General features: G+C 41.2%; 1 protein-coding gene across 5 annotated transcripts in view; it reads right to left on the reverse strand.

Moving 5' to 3' along the window:
- nfkb1 (nuclear factor of kappa light polypeptide gene enhancer in B-cells 1) overlaps nt 1-23,956 on the reverse strand; it is a 107,719-nt gene that overhangs the window by 1,157 nt on the left and 82,606 nt on the right. For all 5 annotated transcript variants that reach the window (XM_072583739.1, XM_072583737.1, XM_072583738.1 and 2 more), the window contains 9 exons: nt 20,323-20,464; nt 15,670-15,784; nt 12,209-12,416; nt 7,331-7,500; nt 5,090-5,192; nt 4,067-4,209; nt 3,050-3,116; nt 1,798-1,970; nt 1,214-1,367 (listed from right to left, as the gene is read on the reverse strand). In XM_072583739.1, the coding sequence (XP_072439840.1) occupies nt 1,214-1,367; nt 1,798-1,970; nt 3,050-3,116; nt 4,067-4,209; nt 5,090-5,192; nt 7,331-7,500; nt 12,209-12,416; nt 15,670-15,784; nt 20,323-20,464 (1,275 nt within the window). The remainder of the gene's footprint in view (nt 1-1,213; nt 1,368-1,797; nt 1,971-3,049; nt 3,117-4,066; nt 4,210-5,089; nt 5,193-7,330; nt 7,501-12,208; nt 12,417-15,669; nt 15,785-20,322; nt 20,465-23,956) is intronic.

Here is a 23,956-nt window from a genome sequence, read left to right on the forward strand (position 1 = left end):
TACTTAAAAGCTCAAGAAAACACCTGTGTTTAATTAAGTAATGCTACTTACTCAATTATAACACTTTCCCAAAATAATTTTATTGCTATTTTAATTCCTATGTATTCAAAATACTTAAAATTAGAAAATCTGCAGTGGTGATATAAAGATGAAATGTTTTTAGGCACAAGGAATTAACCACTAAAACTTGATGAGTTAGAAAAGTTGCAATGGTGGATCTGAAGAAATATCATAGTTGGACACAACACTTAGCTATGGCGTTAAAAAAGATAATACTTCACCCATAGTTAATGCACATTTACTGAAGCAAGGGAAAACACATTGAAAAAAATCCGAATATGCTTTCAAAGGATTTATTGCAAATTGAAATTATAAAACATTGAGGGAATAATTTATCACCTTACTGTACAAGTAGAACATTAATAAAATATTAAATGTAAAAGTAACCTTGAGGTTCGTCTTCCCTGAATGACCTTTGAATTTGGAAGGGAAAATATTCACCTATTGTACTTTGAATCCAGTCCAGCCGGAAAAATTAAAAATCCCTTCTCTCAGGCTTATTGTGACATCTTTGTGAAATAAGTTTCAAACCAAATCTTAGAGACCTCTTCATTCAGAAAGATCAACAAGGTAATAGTATGTAGAGATATGGGGAAGAGGCAAGAGACTGACAGTAGATAATAAAGCTGGTGCAGGCACAATAAATTGAATGGCTTGTTTCGGCACTGTAATAATTCTGTGACGTTTGGTGAGAGAGGGGGTCCTTATACAATGTTACAGTTAAAGGTAAAAGGTTTACGCTACATTAGAACACGTGGTAAAAATAGTAAAGCTTTTGAAGAAGCATCAGAGATGGGGTGGTTAGGAAATTTCTTGGAGTCTATGCAGCCTTCAGTAGTTGAATAACTAAATGCCCAGTTCCTGAGCAAGAGGCACCCACTTCAGTGATACTGAACATTGGAGGAATGCAGAAAGTTGAAGACAAGAGATGAAATGAACTTGAGTAGACAATAATTGTTCACATTTTAGCTTCATGTCATCATTGCAGAATTTCGTGTGTATAGGAATTAAAAGTTCAACAATTAATTAGTCCATGTTTCTCAAAATGTAGAAAAATTTAAAATATGATTACTACTTGATACTGATATTCAGTCAAAAGTTTAGCTATTCCTGTAACCCCACAGCCAAATTAATATAAATGGTTTGCTCTTACTGTTGGGTTGTTCAGTGGGTGTTGGTGAGTTACTTGTTCTGTCTGGTTCTGCACTTGCTGAGTTAGCCATTGCTTTGTGAAGAACATCAATTGCTTTGCTGTAGCCCATGGACTTCAGTGTTTCCAGAATCTCCAGGATAGTGCCACCACATACCTGCAACAAAGAAGAATAGAAAAGGTTAGCACAGTGCAAAGGAGAAATCAAAACTGAAAGAGGAACTGACTGTTATGATTATTCTGTTCAGCAATCCTCTGCAGAGGGAGTGGTGTAAACCTGTACTTTCTGCTGCACCCAGATCCTCTGTCCATCACCAAGTTGACTGTCAATATGTAGCCTGCCCATTATTAAAAGTAGTGGATCTTACTGTAATTCCATGAATTTGGGAAAGAGGAGGGAGCACGTAATGAGAGAGGGAGGAAAGGCCCTTAACCATTCAGTGTAAAACTAAAACTAACTACTTTATCAAGTTTGGTTTGTGAAGTACAAAGCCAGAGACCCCATTGCTGCATTTTTATCTCATTGGCTATCCAGCTAATTTATAAAATTACATTGCTATAAGAAAGAGAGGATACATTCAGCTCACCTCATAGTTATCCAGCAGTGTTTTTGCTGGGGAATGGCTGAGTTTAAAGGCATTGATTAAAATTCCAAGACCCAGTTTCTGAGCGAGAGCCATCCAGTTCAGATTGGGTTCAGGTACCTCCAGCAGTTTACACAGCTCCAGCCTTGCTTCTATACTCAACTGACCTAAGTCACCTGGTGTGCACAAACAGAATCTTTCAGTATAAAATATTATACTATCTGGTAGAATACCTGTAAAGAAGGTTAAAGATTCATACTTGATACAGGTGAGGCTTCACGGAAAAACCTAACAAATGTTATTAATACCTATCTCTTTCTCTACTACAGTGATCACTCCTTTTGCGTTGGGCTCCCCCTTTACTAACAGCATAAAACCAGCTCCAAAAAAAAAAGTAATTTCAGACTTGAAACATCATTGATTCTGACTTCACAGACATTGTCAAACCTGATGGGTTTCTCCAGCATCTGTAGTTCTTTGTTTTTATAACAAAAACCTTGTGTGGAAGGAAAGGGATGATGGTTTCACCTCTAACCTTTACAAAGATTGCCATAGTAATCCCCTTTTCATTTACAACCAGTCATGTTCCTTTTTCTGGATTGTCACCCAATATGGACTTTGTTGGCTGGACAAGCATTAATTGTCCCATGAGAAGGTAGCGGTGAACTATCTTCTTGAATCACTGCAGTCCTTGAGGTGTAGACATCTGCAGTTCGATTCTGAAGAAACTTCTGGGATTTTGATGGAATAGTAAGCAACTTTCATGTCAGAATGGTAATGGTTTGGTGAGGCCACATATTGCAATCTGATCAGTGAAGCATTACTGTACATTATAACAGTGAGGGATATTGTGGAAACACACTTTTTTTCTTTGTAAATATTTGTGCTTCATTACTGTGGACGTACTGTGGACTATGACACTTTCTATGTCTTGCAGCATGGTGAAGTGCTGTTGCCATCATTCATTTTTCTATTATTTTCACTCAGTGTTTCTCACTAATATTTCCTGGTCAGTTTCAGAACTGGTCAAAATGCTGCAGCAAATCTTTAACAGTATCACTAGTCTCCTTTGAAGCTGGTTTGTTGTCAAATAAATAATCTCATTTTCACATTTAGTATAATATTCATGCTATTACCTTCTGAATATGAGACTCCAGATTATAGAATTCAGAGGCTGTGCAACAAGTTCTTTGTCATTTTCTAAGTATACTAAAGTATCACAAAATGCTTCTCTAAAGCAGTTGTTAGTTATTACCTTGTGGGAAAGGAGCTACTGGTGCAGGTTTCGGCTGGTATGGTTTACCATTTAGGATATCATAGACCTGGAAAAGCAACGTCCATTAATAAATCAAACTGCTCACAAGCCAATATTTTAGTACCCAGAGTTATAACACATGCAATAAGAGCAGGAACAGGCCACTATCTACTCCATTCAGTCTGGTCTTGGCTGAATCTCTATTTTAAATCCATTTCCCCAAACTATTCCCTAAAAATGTTCTCAACAAGCAGCAGCAGTTCTCCGAAGTACCGAACTTCACAGATTGATAACCTAGCTTAATAAAATGAGATGTCTTCTCCCTCAGTTGCTTTGTAACAAAGGCTAACATGCAATCTGTTTTCCTAACTAATTGCTTTTCCATAAACCTACTGTGATTTATGTACAACCAGGTCCCTCCAAATACTCCAATTTCTCCATCCTTCACTATTCTTGTTACTGTAGTAGATAACCTCATACTTTACCACATTGTATTCCATCCACCACATCCTTAACCCACTCACTCAACCTGTTTATAGATTCCTTTGAAGTCTTCATTCCTCTTTACACTTTATTTTCCTAGCCAACGTTTTACGATTTGGATGCATTTCGCTCATTCTCTTCATCTATGCCATTTTTATACATTGTAACAGCCTGCCAGACTTTGTTTATTTATAATTTATTTCTTGTCCATTAAGCAATCTGAAATCCAGACAAATATATTCCCTAATAAAGGAATTTAAGACAGTTGGAAAGAAAGGCTTGAAAGGGGCAGTGGAAAATTTTTCAAATCATATCAAGTAGTTGTGAACTAGAATATGCTACTTGAAAGGGGCGTGGAAACATGCAATAATTTATTATTACAAGTAATATGAACAAATATGGAGAAGGAATTATTTTCAGGACATCGTGGGGCTGTGATGAGCAATACTGAAATTAATATTTCTCTTTCCTTCAAATATTCAATGAGTTTGTTAGAGGTGGTGCCTTATTTCAGTCTGGTATTAGTATTCTTACCTCTTCTGAGGCTGCCATATCTAACGGTGTGGTACCATGAAAGATTCCTTCATCATCATCATCATTATTATTATGATCATCTTCAACAGATTCATCAGTTTTGTCATTTAGTGGCTCATGATTCTCAATGTGTGGATCTGCACCTGAAAAATTTAGATTCCAGACACCAGATTAACAAATAACCAACACCTTTGTTCTCAGACCTACCATTTATAAAGAAAATCATTTTAAGATGAATTTGTTTACTTCATTGGAATACAAATCATTTAAATTATTTCATGAACAACACATTCTTAATACTGAGCAAGGTATGGCAAAGAACTACTGAACCAAGCAATAACAAATTACTAAGGGGTTCTGAGAGTAAGGAAGGCAACAGTTTCTTCCAATCCCAAAAGACCAGTGACCAGAGGAGACAGATCTAAAGTAATTCAAGACAAAGGGAAAAGAACAGAGGAAGGAAAACAAAACTAAATGTAATAAGTTGTGATCTGCATGGAAGGACCAACAGTGGAAGCAGATTCAACAAGAAATTCCAAAAGGGAATTGGAGAACTAGCTGAAAAGTTTTTAAAAACCTGTAGAGCTATGAGGAAAGAAAAGTTGCACGAATAGTTCCTTCAGACAGACAGCTGGCCAAATGATCTCTACTAAAATCTGGCAGACTGCTTCGTGTGTGAGCTAGTCAGCATGCAATCTCAGTGTGTGCGGGAATGGGTGGAATTTAAGTGTTTCATGAGGAAGTGCTCAGGCTCAGCTCTGGTTTAAAAAAAACTTGCCAGCACTCACTGTAACAAGCCTCTGGTGAACCTGCAGCACAGATGCTAGAGGGTTACTCTCTGACAACATTTCAGTCTAATCATAGGGATGCAGGCTATTTCTCTCACAAGACAACATACTGGGAATTCCTGTGCAAGGTCAGATTCACAGCACTGCTCCAAGTAATGCTTTTAACATCAGCCTTTAACAAACTAGAACTGCTCAATGAAGCATCGCCTCATACACAAAACATTCCAATACATACCTGCTGCTATTAGTAAGGCACAGAGTTTGGTATAGCCTCTTCCTGCTGCTACATGAAGTGCTGTAGACCCATCAAATGTGGTGGCATCAACTTCTGCACTGCCCTGAGGATCCAAACACATCACACATTATTACCACTTAATATGTTTGCTGTAATAGCATTAACAGCCCTCAAAATGGAGTTGCAGGTAGATAGGATAGTGAAGGAAGCGTTTGGTATGTTTTCCTTTATTGGTCAGGAGTTGGGAGGTCATGTTGCGGCTGTACAGGGCATTGGTTAGGCCACTGTTGGAATATTGTGTGCAATTCTGGTCTATCGGAAAGATGTTATGAAATTTGAAAGAGTCCAGAAAAGATTTACAAGGATGTTGCCAGGGTTGGAGGATATGAGCTTTAGGGAGAGGTTGAATAGTTAGGGCTGTTTTCCCTGGAGCGATAAAGGCTGAGGGGTGACCTTATAGAGGTTTATAAAATCATGAGGGACATGGATAAGATAAATAGACAAAGTCTTTTCCCTAGGGTGGGGGAGTCCAGCACTAGACAACATAGGTTTAGAGTGAGCGGGGAAAGATATAAAAGTGACCTAAGAGGCAACTTTTTCACTCAGAGGGTGGCATGTGTATGGAATGAGGTGCCAGAGGAAGTGGTGGAGGCTGGTACAATTGCAACATTTAAAAGGCATCTGGAGGGGTATATGAAAAGGAAGGGTTTGGAAGGATATGGACCGGGTGCTGGCAAATGGGACTAGATTGGGTTGGGATATCTGATCGACATGGACGAGTTGGACCAAAGGGTCTGTTTCCATCCTGTACTCTATAACATCACAGAAAATGGATTAGCTGATCATTATCACATTGCTATCTGTGGGAGCTTGCTGTGTAACTGCCATATTTCCTACACTTCAAAACATCAAGCACTCTGGGATACTGCAAAAGGCTCTTACTTAAATACAAAGCCAGCACACTGTATTGAATCTATCTGAATTTTTGTAGCTAGTATAAGGGTACATTACCTCATTTTCATCCATGCTGCTGCAAAACGCCACTGTATAAAGAGGTGCCTCAGGAATCCCAAGTTATGTTGTGAAAGCTATAGACAGCTTCATTAGAGGATTCAGTGGTTTCTAGCTGAGCCTGAGCTCTCAGAGGGTTAACTTTGGGGAACTTTCTGCTGGTGACAGATGTCACAAGTCAGGTACAGGGCAGGAATACTGACAGCACAACCTGAATTCACCACCAGAGGGAGCCAGTTTTTAATGAATAAAAGATAATGATATCAAAAACAATGAATCAATAATGGTCTACAATGAAAACCTTTCAGCAGCTGCATTTGATATTCACCCGCATGTTTCCAGCTAATTACTACTACAATGTTGATCAGGTCCCACACCTTACCTAAACTAAGTGCTGCACAAAAATAAGCAATAATAATAAGAAACCTTCATAATCATGAGTTTCAGAATGGCAACATGAATTATTTTCAACATTATTAGCTGTGGCTCACTGATAGACCATAAAAAGTAGGAAGAGGAGTACGCCATTCCGCCCTGAGCCTGCTCTGCCATTCAATAGGATCATGACTGATCAAACATTCCTCGTGTCCTCTTTCCCCGTAACTCTTGATTCCCTCAATGATCAAATCTCAGCCTTAAATATACACAAGGAGTCTGCCTGACAGATCTCTATGGCATGGAGTTCCAATGACTCAAGAGAAGAAATTCCTCCTCATCTTATCTTAAACTGGTGCGCCTTAATTCTGAGACTGTGCCCTGGCCCTTCACAACTCTGAACCAGAGTGGGTTCAACTTCCTATGAAACATTTCAGTGCAAACACGAGTTGACACACACAGTGCTATCACAGGTCAGAGGGAGAGCCGCACCATTGGATGGTTGGTGTTGAGGGAGAGCCGTGCTGTCAAGAGGGTCAGTGTTGAGCATGCACCACACTGCGGAAGGAGGGTCAGGACAATAGCTTTAAAAAAAAATACTGCAGATGCTGGAAACATAAAACAAACACAGACAATGCTGCAGAAACTCAGCAGGTCTGGCATCTGTAGAGGCACAGAAACAGAATTCACATTTCAAGGTGAAGAGTCATACAGGACTTGAAATGTTAACTTTCTCTCGAGAGATGCTGCCAGACCTGAGTTTCTCCAGCAATTTCCTGTTTTCTCTACAACAATATAATACCTTCTAAAAATACTACATTAGCAATAAAATGGTTGAGATGTGACAAAACACACCTCCAGGAGGAGACAGCCAGCCAAGGAGATGTTTTCCTGTTCGACTGCGAGATGGAGAGCAGTGCGACCTGCTTGCTGCTCCAGAGAATCCACATCAACATCGGCTGCAATCAGCTGCCTCAGTGATGACAGACTATTCGCTAACACAGCCAGGTGGACAACATTGAAACCTAAAAGAAGATAGCATAAGATTAGTAACTATGTGTTAGTTTACAAACTAATAATGCTATTTGTAACTTTTGATTGTTGTCACAACAATCGAAGAATGATCCATGTCCTGAGCGATGGGAAATTTGGTACCAAATTAGAACTGTCAGTTCGAAACAATGTCTTTTTAGAAAGAGGGTGGAGGAAAGGAAACATGGTGTCAATGAATACAGAAACTTTGTCCACATCAAAGTACTCAATGAAGTAAATCAACAAATGCAGAGAATTCATCTTTCTCCAGAAACACCAGTGTCAGAGTTGTCAGTGAAAGTGATTTGAAAAATGTGTTGCTGGAAAAGCGCAGCAGGTCAGGCAGCATCCAAGGAACAGGAGAATCGACGTTTCGGGCATAAGCCCTTCTTCAGGAATGAGGAGGGTGTGCCAAGCAGGCTAAGATAAAAGGTAGGGAGGAGGGGCTTGGGGGAGGGGCGTTGGGAATGCGATAGGTGGAAGGAGATTAAGGTGAGGGTGATAGGCCGGAGACGGGATGGGGGTGGAGAGGTTGGGAAGAAGATTGCAGGTTAGGAAGGTGGTGCTGATTTCGAGGGTTGGGACTGAGATAAATTTGGGGGAAGTGAAAGTGATTGGAAGAGTGACCTCTGTTCAATGTAGAACACCCGATCAAAGCATTCAGCATCAATCTTCAATGTAAGGATCATTCACAGCATTCCAAAAATAATCAATTAATCAATCATAGATCAAGGGCTAAAGGTGGGGAACAAATGAATAATGTAACTTTTACATGAGAAGAGAAGCAGACTAACCATTCTCATTCATCTACCTGCTGTTTTACTTCAATACATTTGGTTCTTAAATGTTTCAGCTTTTCATTCTCAAGCTTCTGTCTGAATGCTAACTAACAGCATTCTGTCTGCAAATATAATTGGAATTACTTTTAGTTTTTATGCCATATATCATGAAAACCTCAGTATCATGAATCTTAAGGGGAATAATCTTCTAAGGATCCATTACAAATCATCACCATTCACTTTGGAATCATAAATAGTTCAGCACAGTGGGCAGGTCCCACACCGCACACCAGAAAAATCATGGATTTAAAAATTTTAAATTTAATAATTTAAAAATCATCTATTTCAGAGTCATGAATATAAATCCCAACTCAAAACCATGTGCAGGACTAAGCCAGCGTCGTACTGTCAGAGGGTCAGTGCTGAGGGAGCGTCGCACTGTCAGAGGGTCAGTGCTGAGGGAGCGTCGCACTGTCAGAGGGTCAGTGCTGAGGGAGCGTCGCACTGTCAGAGGGTCAGTGCCCAGGGAATGCCGTATTGCTGGAGGATCAGTGCTGAGGGAGCACTACACCTTTGGAAAGACTATTTTTCAAATGAAAAATAAAACTTTAGAAGCCATCTTCCTGGTTCAATCAACAAAAAAATATCCATGACCATTATTTTTAATGAAAAGTTATTCTCTCTCATTTAATACACTTAAAGAACCTCTTTGGATTCATCTTAATCTTCTCAGTTAAGGGTATCTCGTGCCCCCTTTTCACCCTCCTGATTTCCTTCGACAGTAAACTCTTGTATTCCCTGTATACCTCCAGGGATTCCCTTAATCCCAGCTGCCTGCACCTGAGCCATGCCTCCTTTTTTCAGGTCAAAACCTCAATATCTCTCGTCATCCAGGGTTCCCTATTCCTGTCAACTTTGTCTTCCCCCTCACAAGAACATAAAGATCTTGAACTCTCACTTTTAAAGGCCTCCCACCTGCCAGAGGTCCCTTTGACTGGAAACAAACTACTCCAATCAATCCCTGCAAGCTCCTGTCCAACTCTATCAAAATTCACATTGCCTCAGTTTAGAACTTGAACCTGTGGACCAGTTTTGTCCCTCTCCATAACTAGTTTAAAATGAATAGAACGATGGTCACTGGTCCGAAAGTGCTCTGCCACCACCTGTCCTGCCCTACTTCCCAAGAGTAGGTCGAGTTTTGCCCCTTCCCAAATAGGACCCTCTATTTCCTGCTTGAGGAAACTTCTCTGAACGCACTTAATGAATTCCACCCTATCTAAGTCTTTCACTGTACGGCAGTCCCAGTCTATATTAGGAAAATTAAAATCCCCCACTATGACACCCCTATTGCTCCTGCAAGTCTCCCCAATCTCCTTGCATATTTGTTCCTCTAATTCCCGTTAACTATTTGGGGGCCTATAGTACAACCCCTAATACAAACCTATAGTAACGTCACCATCCCCTTCTTATTTCTTAGCTCCACCCACAAAGCCTCACTGGATGTTCATTCAGTTATTTAACTCTGAATACTGCTGTGATACTCACCTTAATCAAAAATGCAACTCCCTCTCCCCTCCTTCCACCACCCCAGTCCTGCCTAAAGCACCTGTACCCTGGCACATTAAGCTGCCAGTCCTGTCCTTCCCTTAGCCGTGTTTCTGTAATGGCTATAATATCCTAGCTTCACATACCCATCCATGCCCTGAGTTTATCAGTCTCACCTGTAGCTTTCTTGCATTGAAATAGATGCAATTTAAGCCAACTGGCATTCCTCGCTCCCTGTATTGTTCTAGCCTGACCTGTCTTTTCACTTTACTATTTCTGAATACAGTATCTCCTTCTAGCCTCAATGTGTCTCAATTTTAACACTAGATGGAGCTTAATTTAGATAAATGTGAGATAAGGCAAATCAGGCAGGACTTATACACTTATGGCAAGGTTCTGGGGAGTGTTGCCAAACAAAGACACCTTGGAGTGCAGGTTCATAGTTCCTTAAAAGTGGAATCGCAGGTAGAAAGGGATAGTGAAGAAGGTGTTTAGCATGCTTGCATTTATTAGTCAGTGCACTGAGTACAGAGGAACCTCGAATATCCGAACGGGATGGGTGGGCACTATTTTGTTCGCCTAATTGATTATTTGGTCAATTGATTCAAAGCCTTTCCTCTGGGGCTCGGAGTTTTCTGTTAAGTCTGCTCCCCGTTCAGGAGACGAGGCAGCAGCACACTGCACTGCCTCGTCCAACTCCAGGGAAAGTGTGTGGGGAAAGACAGAGGGCGGGAGGTTGGTCATTCAGAGATGGTGCCTGGACTCCCATCAGTCTGGGACTGTTCTTGGCAGTATTTTAGTAAGCCAGGTTCACTTTTAATCACTGTAAACAAAAGATGCAATCACTGTTGGAAACACTTCTTTGATGTAATGTTTCTATGATGATCTCGAAATCTCCTTCGTATAATCCGATATTCAGTTCCTCTGTATAGGTGTTGGAATGTCATGTTGGGGTTGTACACTCATTGGTAAGGCCACTTTTGGAATACTGCGTGTGACTCTGGTCTCCCTGCTATAGGCAAGATGTTGTTAAACCTGAAATGGTTTAGAAAAGATTTACAAGGATATTGCCAGGGTTGGAGAGTTTGAGCTATAGGGAGAAACTGAATAGATTGGGGCTATTTTCCCTGGAGTGGAGGCTGAGGGATGATCTTTTAGAGGTCTATAAAATCATGAGGGACATGGATAGAGTGAATAGTTGCCAGAAGAAATGGTGGAGGCTGGTACAACTACAACATTTAAAAGGCATCTGGATGGGGACATGAATAGGAAGGGTTTCGAGGGATATGGGCAAAATGCTGGCAAATGGGACTAGATTAGTTCAGGTTATCTGACCGGCATGGACGAGTTGAACTCAAGAGTCTGTCTCCATGCTGTACATCTCAATGACGTTATCTGTGGCTCCCCAAATGAAAAGAATCCATTCTCACAATCAGACCATTGCTCGGTTACAATTTCTTGCCCTTTATGTTTAAAGCTGAATATAATATTCTGCTTTTTAAAAATAATGATTTGACTGATTAAGTCTGTTTCACCCAATTTCTTCTCATTCTTTAGCTAGTTCTTCACAACGATTCAAAGGTTGAAGCCCGTATCTGGTAAATCAGTTTCACTTCACAGATTACTGGTATGGAAAGAAAATGGAAACATTGCGCTGTTACAGTACGAGCTGCTCCTTTGACCTTGGGACAGATATAGTTCTTGGACAAATTAGAGGCAGCTTGGGTGACACGGTGGCTCAGTGGTTAGCACTGCTGCCTCACATCACCAGAGATCCAGGTTCATTTCCCGCCTCGGGCAACTGTGTATGGAGTTGGCACATTCTCCCCGTGTCTGCGTGGGTTTTCTCCGGGTGCTCCGGTTTCCTCCCACAATCCAAAGATGTGCAGGTCAGGGTGAATTGGCCATGCTAAATTGCCCATTGTGAGAGGTGTATTAGTCAGGGGTAAATGTAGGGAAATGGGTCTGGGTGGGTTACTCTTTGGAGGGTCGGTGTGGACTTGTTGGGCCGAAGGGCCTGTTTCCATACTGTAGGGAATCTAATCTAATCTAAGATTCACCATAAAATCCCACCACCTTGACAGAAAACCAAACCCCTTTATAAATTCTACAACAGAACTTGTGTGTCCATACTGATGCACAGCCAAAGATCTCAATGGTATAAATTGTAAAAGTAAACATAACCATAAAAACCAAAACACTTTGAAGAATAGTTACTTATTCTAATAAAAGTGTCATGAGGAATAAAGGCCCCAATTGTCCCTTTCGCTCTAGATGAGATGCTCAATGTTAACATGAGCTTTAACAAATCTGCAGTGCAGCCACCAGAGGTCCCCAGCTATTATCCCAGCTGACCCTGATTTCTCCATCTACAAACCTGCATTATTTGGCAAATGGAGGAGTTCTAGTAGAGTCTTGTTCTTTTTGCTTAGGAGGACATTGAGCACCTTCACATCTCCCTGCTGTGCTGCCAGGTGTAGAACAGAGTTCCCATGGCAATCCAGGAGACCCATATCAGCTCCAGCTTGAAGCAATAACTCCACCACCTTGGCCTGTCTTGTAACAACTGCCAGGTGCAATGGTGTCTAGAAGTAAACAAACCATCGATCAATATTACAGACAATAATGAATTCAATCTCTTTGGACTGGAGCAGGAATACAAATGGTACACTCCAGTAGTCAATGTATAATTGCTTAAATAAGGCATCTGAGTAGAAGTGAACTTGATGGAAATCCATGGAAATGCTCTATTGGGTGGAGTCATACCTAACACACAGGAAGATAGTTGTTGTAGGTCAGTCATCTCCACAGGAGTTCCTCTGGGTGGTGTCCTTGGCCCAACCATATTGAGCTCCTCCATTACAAACTTCCTTCCATCACGTCAAAAGAGTGGATGTTCACTGTTTGTTGTGAAATTCTCAATATCCATTCAAATTTTGCAGATAATTAAGTAGTCCTTGTCCCCACACAGCCAGACCCTAAACAACTTCTAGGCTTGAGTTGATATGGAAAAGTAACATTCAAGTCACGTTTGTCTGGCAATGATCACCCTTTGACATTTAAAGGCACAATCATCATGAGGTATCATGGCATTTTCCCCACTTGCCTGGATGAGCACAGTTCTAACAACACTCAAGAATCTTGACACCATCGGCACCACATTCACCACTCCCAATATTCACTCCCTCCAACACTGATTCAGTAGCAACAATATGTATTCATCTATAAGATGCGCTGCAGAAACTCTCAAAAGCTCCTCAGACAGCACCTTCGAAACCCACCTTCGCTACCATCTAGAAAGACACAGATCGCAGATATCTTCAAGTTCCTTTCCAAACAATTCACCACCCTAACTCGGAAATATATCACCAATCCTTCAGTGTCACTGGGTCAAAACCCTGGAATTCCTTCTCTAACAGCATCGTGGGTCTACCTACAGCACATGGACTGCAGTGGTTTAAGAAGGCAGCTCACCATTTTCTCAACAGTATTTAGGTACATGCAACAAATGGTGACACAGCCAGCAAAGCTCAAATCCTGTGAATGACTAAAAATATGTTTGATTGTTCTTGTGTACAATGGTGCACCTCTGAAACTATCTGACCACACTGAAGTAGGAGGCTTGAAAAGTAGTGAGGAGGGACTGAAAATATTAGGACCAAGGAAATTAGACAGATTATCATCACCCTGTACCTCTGGATTACTGGAGAGGGAGAAAATCACTACTTATGAAATGAGGCAAATAGTCAGGCTGATGGTACATGCAATTAAGACAGCTCAGTGCATCACAACACATTTTGGTGATTGTAATACAGAGCCCATTGAAAGGGTGACTGAACAGTGAGAGTTGCAGATTCAAATTCAGTATCCAACAAGAGTGGACCAACAATACAGAGATCAAGAATTCAAATCTCAACATGGTTCAATTAAATTGTAAATTGAGGAAATTGTGGCTAGCATCAGCAATATGTCCAGGAAAGCTGCTGGATTGTTCTGAAAACCCATCAACTCATTACTTAACTTCAAGGTGCAATTGACCATCTTGCTCTGTCTGAATCTAACAACCTGAATCTGACTGTAGAGTAACTAGGGATGAACAAATAAATAGCTGTATTTAAGAACAAACTTGCAAATGTTCCTGTCTAATGAGTTCAGACAAAAAATCATTCGAAATTCCCATCTACATTTGGGGTTTATAGAGGAGTACAGACTTCAGAACAAAAGATGGAATGCAAACTTTGCAGAAAACGTGCTTTCTTTAGACAGAGAGAAAACTTTTAAATCATAATTAGCCTGAAGTATAGGTTCACCAGAATAATCCCAGCAATGACAAATTGTAGTAGAAACATGTCTGTTTGGGAAATCATTAATTTAAGAGTGTGTCAAATGTGAAAGTTTAGAGAACTTTATTTGTGCAATGCGTCATTGTAGCACAGAATATTTTATCCCATGGAATGAGATATATCAGAACCATTTCACCTTTATGGGGAGATTTGGATAATAATTAAAACAGTAGCAATGGGAGAGCACAGAGCAGTGGAATTTGTTTGGGATTAATACAGAGCTATGGGAAGACTGTAGCGCAGTAGAATTTATTTGGAATTTTTCAACAAAGATCACAAACAGATAAGATGGGCTGAATGGTCCAATCCTTGACTTTGTTTGGTCTACCACTGCTTTGGGCTCCACAAGCTGGAAATTATACTGTCATATAAAACTGTTCGTCAATTTTATAAATGATCTGGATGTAGGTGTAGAAGGATGGGTTAGTAAATTTACAGATGACACGAATGGTAGGCAGAGTTGTGGACACTGCTGAAGGATGTTGTGGGTTACAGAGGGACATAGATAAGATTCAGAGCTGGGCTGAGAAGTGGCAAATGGAGTTTAATGCAGAAAAGTGTGAGGTAGTTCCCTTCAGAAGTAGTAACAGGAATGCAGGTGTCCAGGTACATAAATCCCTGAAAATTGCCACCCAGGTTGATAGGGTTGTTAAGGCGGCACATGGTGTGTTGGAGTTTATTGGCAGGGGGTTTGAGTTTCGGAACCATGGGGTCATGCTTCAGTTGTACACGACACTGGTAAGGCCGTATCTGGAGTACTGCGTACAGTTCTGGTCACTGCATTAAAGGAAGGATGTGAAAGCTTTGGAAAGGGTCCAGAGGAGATTTACTAGGATATTGCTTGGTATGGAAGGAAGGTCTTGCGAGGAAAGGCTGATGGAACTGAGGCTGTTTTCATTGGAGAGAAGGAGGTTGAGAGGGACTTAATCGAGATGTATAAGATAATCAGAGGATTAAATTGGGTAGACAGTGAGAGCCTTTTTCCTCGGATGGTGAAGGCTAACATGAGGGGACATAGATTTAAATTGAAGGATGATAAATTTAAGACAGATACCAGCGGTAGTTTCTTTACTCAGAGAGTAGTAGGGGTGTGGAACGGCCTGCCTATAACAGTAGTGGACTCGCCGACGTTAAGGACATTTAAATGGGCATTGGACGTACAATTGGATAATAAGGGAACGGTGTAGGTTAGATGGGCATCAGATTAATTTCACAGGTCGGCGCAACATCGAGGTTGAAGAGCCTATACTGCCCTGTTCTAAAACATGTAGGATTAGAAAGATTAAGACAACTTATATTTTTCAAAAAAGGATAAAATATGTAAATACTGATAGGTCAATACCTGTTCAAATAGCAGAAGGAGAAGTGTCATGCAGTCAGTGTCTGCAATTCTCACTTCAAACCTCCAATTAAACAGCTGTTTTAAATTGCAGTCCCTTATGTGTACTGTCCAACCCCAGTGAATCTTACCTGAATCTTCCCTGAGTATATGTACCTGATAAAGATCGTTCCTCATGTTGATGATATCTTGTCCGGGAAGGCTGATAATAACTTGCAAAAGATGTTGAACCACTCCAGATTGGAAATGAATAATTGCAAGATGTAAAGCTCTGTCAGTGACATCAAAAGGCAAAGAAAAATCATTGAATGTGGTAGTCTATATACCTTGAACAAAATAGTTAATGGTCCTAGAGATCTTACAATTTTACAGCACCAAAGGACATAAAAACATACCAATTAGGAACAGAATTAGCCCATCTAGACCCTTGAGTCTGTTCTGCCATTCAATAAAAGTTTGGCTGATCAATTTGAGTTCTAAATTCTACATTCCCATCTATCCCCAATAATCCATCATTCCCCATCTAACAAGAATCTATCCATCTCTCACTTAAAAATATTAAATTATTTTGCCAGCTCCACTCTCTGAGACAGACAGTATTAAAGTCATACTCATACAACTCTCCTCACCTCTGTCCTGAGAAGGTGACCTCTAATTTTTAAGCAAAGTCTTCCCCATTACTGGGCCGATCCACAAGAGGAAAGGTTTTTTCACACAGCTGGTTTTGAATTGTTGAATAATTTCACACCACAGACGGTGTGGATTCAACATTGTGGAGGGTCTTAAAATTTTTGTTTTCCGGGAGAATCAAGGAATGTGGGGAGTGAGCAGGAAAGTGAAGGCTGATGATGAGGGATGACTTTATCGAAGGATAGGTCAGTCTTGAGGGGCCGAATAGACCACTCCTGCTGCTGTTTCTTTTGATGGCACCATTGCATGTTGGATACACTAGGCAAGTCTGACTTTTGGTACCACTCAATGCTTCAGACAGATTTTTTTATAAATAATGCCACACAGGGCTGTTCACCTTGAGGCCTTGCACTTTGCAGCATGAATAAAGCCTCTTGTATTTCTCACACTGCAACGTGGCTCACACTATTTACCAACACTCTAACAGTTGCTGTTGGGGTAAAGACCCTCTGCAATGTGGGCGTGGCTTCTTGAGATTTGGGTGGTGAAGGGAGATTTAAAGACAAAGGTTGCTGCAATACAGGAAATGTAACGTTTGGACAATAAATTTCACTTTACTTCGCACTCTGAAAAAAGATGAAATTAATAAAATGGAAAAGAATACTGGCTTCAATACCCATGGGGATGGCCTCAACTGAGACTTTGGGTTCATGCCACACTATAGCTAACCCCATTGCACTGTACACACCCTCTCTCACATACACACACTCTCACACCAACACAAGACCCTCTCTCATACACAAGCTGTCTCTCAAAAGCACACTGATGTACCCCCGCACTCATACCCACATGCACCCTCACACAGGCTTATACCCCATCACACTCACACATACTTGACCAAGCTTACACACACTCTTTCACTCTGTCTCTCCTGCATGCATAGACATATAAGTTTATGGGGTGAATTTGTATTTGCAAAATTATGTTTTGTTTTGCTGAAAACTGCATAAAGCATGTAAGATTCTGTGAGCCTCAGTTTAGAAATAGAACCAGTCTGACTCAACAATGGGACACAGACAGACTTTAACCTCACATCTTTAATGCAACATCTAAGCAGAGATGGCACCTTTTGTTAGAAAAGCTGAAATTATGTTGAGAATGTAACTTAAAAGGAGTTCTGGGAATTACATATTAAAGAACAGTAAATAGCATATCCCAATCTAAAAGATGAAAGACTTAATGTAAATTTATTTAATATATCATTATGGCTCCATGACACTGTAATCCTTTTGCTACAAATTCTGTGTCATATGGTCCTGTTCCACAACCACCTGATGAAGAGGCAGTGCCCCAAAAGCTAGTGCTTCCAAGTAAACCTGTCGCACTATAACCTGGTGTTGTTTGATTTTTAACTTTATCCACCCCAGTCCAACACCAACTCCTCCAAATCATGACTTTGAAAATGGTCTACTGATGCAATATTCTTATTAGAAGATAGAACATCACAGCACAGTACAGGCCATTCAGCCCTCAATGTTGCATCGACCTGTGGAACCAATCTGAAGCTCATCTATCCTACACTATTCCATTTTTATCCATATGTTTATCCAATGACCATTTAAATGCCACTAAAGTTGGCGAGTCTACTACTGATGCAGGCAATGTGTTCCAAGCCCCTACTACTGAGTAAAAAAACTCCCTCTGACATATGTCCTATATCTGTCATCCCTCAACTTAAAGTTATGCCCCCTCACGTTAGCCATCACCATCCAAGGAAAAAGGTTGTCACTGTTCACCCTATCTAACCCTCTGATCATCTTATGTGCCTCAATTAAGTCACCTCTCAACCTTCTCTCTAATGAAAACAGCCTCAAGTCCCTCAGCCTTTCCTCGTAAGACCTTCCCTCTATACCAGGCAACATCCTAGTAAATCTCCTCTGAACCCTTTCCAAAGCTTCCACATCCTTCCTATAATGCAGTGACCAGAACTATACACAATACTCCAAGTGCAGCCGCACCAGAGTTTTGCACAGCTGCAGCATGACCTTGTGCCTCCGAAACTCAATCCCTCTACCAATAAAAGCTGAAACACTGTATGCTTTCTTAACAACCCTATCAACCTGGTGGCAACTTACAGGGATCTATATACGTGGACACCGAGACCTCTTTGCTCATCTATACTACCAAAGCTCTTACCATTGGCCCAGCACTCTTCCTTCCTGTTGCTCCTTCCAAAGTGAATCACCTCAAATGTTTCCACATGAAACTCCATTTGCCAGCTCTCAGCCCAGCTCTGCAGCTTATCTACGTCCCTCTGTGACCTGCAACATCCTTCGGCACTATCCACAACTCAACCAACCTTAGTGTCATCCACAAATTTACTAACCCATCCTTCCACATTCTCATCCAGGCCATTTATAAAAATGACAAACAGCAGAGGCCCCAAAACAGGTCCTTGTTGAACCCCACTAGTAACTAAACCCCAGGATGAACATTTCCCATCAACCACCACCCTCTGGCTTCTTTCAGCTAACCAATTTCTGATCCAGACCCCCAAATCACCCTCAGTCCCATGCCACTGTATTTTGTGCAATAGCCTACCGTGGGGAACCTTATCAAATGCCTTACTGAAACCCATATACACCATATCAACCGCTTTACTCTGTATGGTCACCATCTCAAAGAACTCAATAAGGTTTGTGAGACACGACTGACCCTTCACAAAATTGTGTTGACTATCCCTAATCAACTTATTCCTCTCTGGATGATTATAAATCCTATTTCTTATAACCTTTTCCAACACTTTACCTACAACCGAAGTAAGGCTCACTGGTCTATAATTACCAGGGTTGTCTCTGCTCCCGTTCTTGTACAAGGGGACATTTGCTATCCTCTAGTATTCTGGCACTATTCCTGTCGACAATGACGACATCAAGATCAAAGCCAAAGACCTTGGCTTCCCAGAGAATCCTGGGATAAATCCCATCTGGCCCAGGGGACTTATCTATTTTCACACTTTCCAGAATTGCTAACACCTCCTCTTTGTGAACCTCAATCCTATCTAGGTGAAAGTGAGGACTGCAGATGCTGGAGATTAGAGTCGAGATTAGTGTGGTGCTGGAAAAGCACAGCAGGTCAGGCAGCATCCGAGGAGCTGGAGAACCATTATTCCTGATAAAGGGCTTTTGTCCAAAACGTCGATCCTCAATCCTGTCAAGTCTAGTAGCTTGTATCTCAGTATTCTGCTCAATAACATTGTCTAAGGATTTATAATTATAAACACTTGAAGCTATGTATGTTGTTAAATAGTAAAGGTATGATTTTAACCTTAACCAGAGTGTTGGGGTGGAGAGACCAAACTGCCATTTGAAGAGATAACATCTGTCAGCTCTCAGAGAAAGCACCATCTAACTAATAAAGGCACCTCTTAGCTAATATTCCAGAATTCACAGAGAGAACAACTCTGACAGAAGAACTGACACAAGAACTCAATGAAGAGAGGCATTCCTGATGCGACAATTCAAAGGAGGTGGTGTTCCTGAAATAAGATCAGTGGAGAGGGCATGGGGCATTCTGGAAGATGTATCCTAGCTGAGAGACTAAATTCTATTGTTCTATTATATAAGTGAGACTTGTATTTTATTGGAACAGATTACCATTAGAATTTTGTTTTATGTAAGAATAGTTAGTAGTTAGAGGGGAATTGTTTGGTGTTTTATAAATCTGTTCACTGTTGGGAGTTAGATAAATAAATTGCTACTTGTCGATTAGAGAGAGAAAGGATTTCATTTCATTTAACCACTCCTTTATAACAGACTGGGGAGGGGTGAGAGGTAAGTTATACCCTTATCGTACTACTTTTAACAGATTATAAGGTGAAGCAAGCTTCTCTGGGTGTTTTGGTTTTAGTTATGGGGGGTGGGGCAGTGGGGTCAACCTCCACTTTATAACAGTACACTTTAACAATAACTCATTAGTTGTAAATTGCTTTGGGATGACTACAGTCTGAGATAAATCATAAACACCAGTATTGTATAAAGCAGATGGCCAAACAGCCTATTTTCTGCTGTAAAATTCTCTCTCGTATTGTCTACAATCAATCGGATGAACTTCAATGCCACCTGTAGTGAGCTATATTGCTACAAAGATAATATGATACAACAGCTTGGAATAACTTACGTATCTCCATTTTGGTCCTGAACTGCAGTAAGGTGGCGCTGAACAGCAAGCAGCATCTTGGTATCACCAGTTACAGAATAGTCCAACAAGGCACTGGCATGTCTTTCAGCAAGGCTTAGGGCTTTTTCGAGGAAGCACTGATCTAAAATAAATCACCACAAAAGATTAGTCACTCCACCACATTCAGTAACATTCCATCACTGCAGGTTGCAAATATTTTGTTCTCAACATTATAGTTTTCAATGTTTCTCTTTTTAACCCACCCATCAATGGGTGAAGGGACAGGAGTTACAGACATTGAGAGAGGATAATTTGTAAAAAATTACATACAGTTTGGAATTTGGATTTCAAAATAGATGCAGGTCACATCCGTGAAGAAATTTCTTTAAGAATATGGACAGTCCTTTTGGAAGCGACTTAAATCCAAGATTTTGTCAGTGCACAGATGACTCCAGACCCTTGTGATATTAACATAAGCATTAACAAATGACATCAGAAGAAGCTAGGGTGACAAGTTTTTTAAAAAAATTTATTTTAGAAGACATCTGGGTGAGTTTAGGAGTCAATTTAATTACCCACCTTGGAATAGGATTCAGAGAACAATTCACCTCAGCAGAAGTTTGAAACTTCCAAACCAACAATGTTTAGTTAGAAAATGGCAGGTTATTAGGACTGAGTGTGTTTAGGTTATCAGATATGAAACAAGTTCATGCCAGCAGATTTGGAAAGAATTCATCTCGGGAGGATTTAAACTAGTAAGGTGGGGGGTGGTGGGGGGGGGGGGGGGGGACCCAGGGAGATAGTGAGGAAAGAGATCAATCTGAGACTGGTACAGTTGAGAACAGAAGCGAGACAAACAGTCAGGGCAGGCAGGGACGAGGTAGGACTAATAAATTAAACTGCATTTATTTCAATGCAAGGAGCCTAACAGGGAAGGCAGATGAACTCACGCATGGTTAGAAACATGGGACTGGGATATCATAGCAATTGCAGAAACATGGCTCAGGGATGGACAGGGCTGGCAGCTTAATGTTTCAGGATACAAATGCTACAGGAAGGACAGAAAGGGGGGCAAGGGAGGAGGTGGTGGGTGGGGGTGCGGGGGGTGGCATTTTTGAGAAGGGATAGCATTACAGCTGTGCTGAGGGAGGATATTCCTGGAAATACATCCAGGGAAGTTATTTGGATGGAACTGAGAAATAAAAAAGAGATGATCACCTTATTGGGATTGTATTATAGACCCCCTAATAGTCAGAGGGAAACTGAGAAACAAACTTGTAAGGAGATCTCAGCTATCTGTAAGAATAATAGGGTGATTATGGTAGAGGATTTTAACTTTTCCAACATAGACTGGGACTGCCATAGTGTTAAGAGTTTAAATGCAGAGGAATTTGTTATGTGTGTACAAGACAATTTTCTGATTCAGTATGACCAACTCTTGGGAAATAAGGCAGGGCAGGTGACTGGGGGAGCTCTTTGGGGCCAGCAACCATAATTTTATTCAATTTAAAATAGTGATGGAAAAGGATAGACCAGATCTAAAAGCTGAAGTTCTAAATTGGAGAAAGGCCAATTTTGATGGGATTAGGCAAGAACTTTCGAAAGCTGATTGGGGCAGATGTTCGCAGGTAAAGGTATGGCTGGAAAATGGGAAGCCTTCAGAAATGAGATAATGAGAATCCAGAGAAAGTATATTCCTGTCAGGGTGAAAGGAAAGGCTGGTAGGTATAGGGAATGCTGGATGATGAAAGAAATTGAGGGTTTGGTTAAGAAAAAGAAGGAAGCATATGTCAGGTATAGACAGGATAGATCGAGTGAGTCCTTAGAAGAGTATGAAGGCAGTAGGAGTATACTTAAGAGGGAAATCAGGAGGACAAAATGGGGACATGAGATAGCTTTGGCAAATAGAATGAAGCAGAATCCAAAGAGATTTTACAAATACATTAAGAACAAAAGGGTAACTAGGGAGAGAATAGGGCCCCTTGAAGATCCACAAGGCGGCCTTTGTGCAGAGCCGCAGAAAATGGGGGAGATACTAAATGAGTATTTTGCATCAGTATTTACTGTGGAAAAGGATATGGAAGATATAGACTGTAGGGAAATAGATGGTGACACCTTGCAAAATGTCCACAATACAGAGGAGGAAGTGCTGGATGTCTTGAAACGGGTAAAGGTGGATAAATCCCCAGGCCCTGATCAGGTGTACCCTAGAACTCTGTGGGAAGCTACAGAGGTGATTGCTGGGCCTCTTACTGAGATATTTGTATCATCAATAGTCACAAGTGAGGTGCCGGAAGACTGGAGGTTGGCTAACGTGGTGCTGGTGTGTAAGAAGGGCGGTAAGCACAAACCAGGGAACTATAGACCAGTGAGCCTGACCTCAGTGGTGGGCAAGTTGTTTCAGGGAATCCTGAGGGACAGGATGTACATGTATTTGGAAAGGCAAGGACTGATTAGAAATAGTCAACATGGCTTTGTGCGTGGGAAATCATGTCACACAAACTTAAAGATTGAGTTTTTTGGGCAAGTAACAAAGAGGATTGATGAGAGCAGAATGGTAGATGTGATCTATACGGACTTCAGTAAAGCATTCGACAAGGTTCCCCATGGTAGACTGATTAACAAGGTTAGATCTCACAGAATACAGGGAGAACTAGCCATTTGGATACAGAACTGGCTCAAAGGTAGAAGACAGAGGGTGGTAGTGGAGGGTTGTTTTTCAGACTGGAGGCCTGTGACCAGTGGAGTGCCACAAGGGTCGGTGCTGGGTCCTCTACTTTTTGTCATTTACATAAATGATTTTGATGCGAGCATAAGAGGTACAGTTAGTAAGTTTGCAGCTGACACCAAAATTGGAGGTGTAGTGGACAGTGAAGAGGGTTACCTCAGATTACAACAGGATCTGGACCAGATGGGCCAATGGGCTGAGAAGTGGCAGATGGAGTTTAATTCAGATAAATGCAAGGTGCTGCATTTTGGGAAAGCAAATTTTAGCAGGACTTCCACACTTAATGGTAAGGTCCTAGGGAGTGTTGCTGAACAAAGAGACCTTGGAGTGCAGGTTCATAGTTCCTTGTAAGTAGAGTCACAGGTAGATCGGATAGTGAAGAAGGCGTTTGGTATGGTTTCCTTTATTGGTCAGAGTACCGAGTACAGGAGTTGGGAAGTCATGTTGTGGCTGTACAGGACATTGGTTAGACCACTGTTGGAATACTGCGTACAATTCTGGTCTCCTTCCTATCAGAAAGATATTGTGAAACTTGAAAGGGCTCAGAAAAGATTTACAAGGATAATGCCAGGGTTGGAGGATTTGAGCTATAGGGAGAGGTTGAACAGGCTGGGGCTGTTTTCCCTGGAGCGTCGGAGGCTGAGGGGTGACCTTATAGAGGTTGACAAAATTATGAGGGACGTGGATAGGGTAAATAGGCAAAGTCTTTTCCCTGGGGTCAGGGAGTCCAGAACTAGAGGGCATAGGTTTAGGGTGAGAGGGGAAAGATATAAAAGAGACCTCGGGGCAGCTTTTTCACACAGAGAGTGGTACGTGTATGGAATGAGCTGCCAGAGGAAGTGGTGGAGGCTGGTTCAATTGTAACACTTAAGAGGCATTTGGATGGGTATATGAACAGGAAGCGTT

Source organism: Chiloscyllium punctatum, chromosome 14 (assembly GCF_047496795.1).
Source record: "Chiloscyllium punctatum isolate Juve2018m chromosome 14, sChiPun1.3, whole genome shotgun sequence".
Taxonomy (NCBI): Eukaryota; Metazoa; Chordata; class Chondrichthyes; order Orectolobiformes; family Hemiscylliidae; genus Chiloscyllium; species Chiloscyllium punctatum.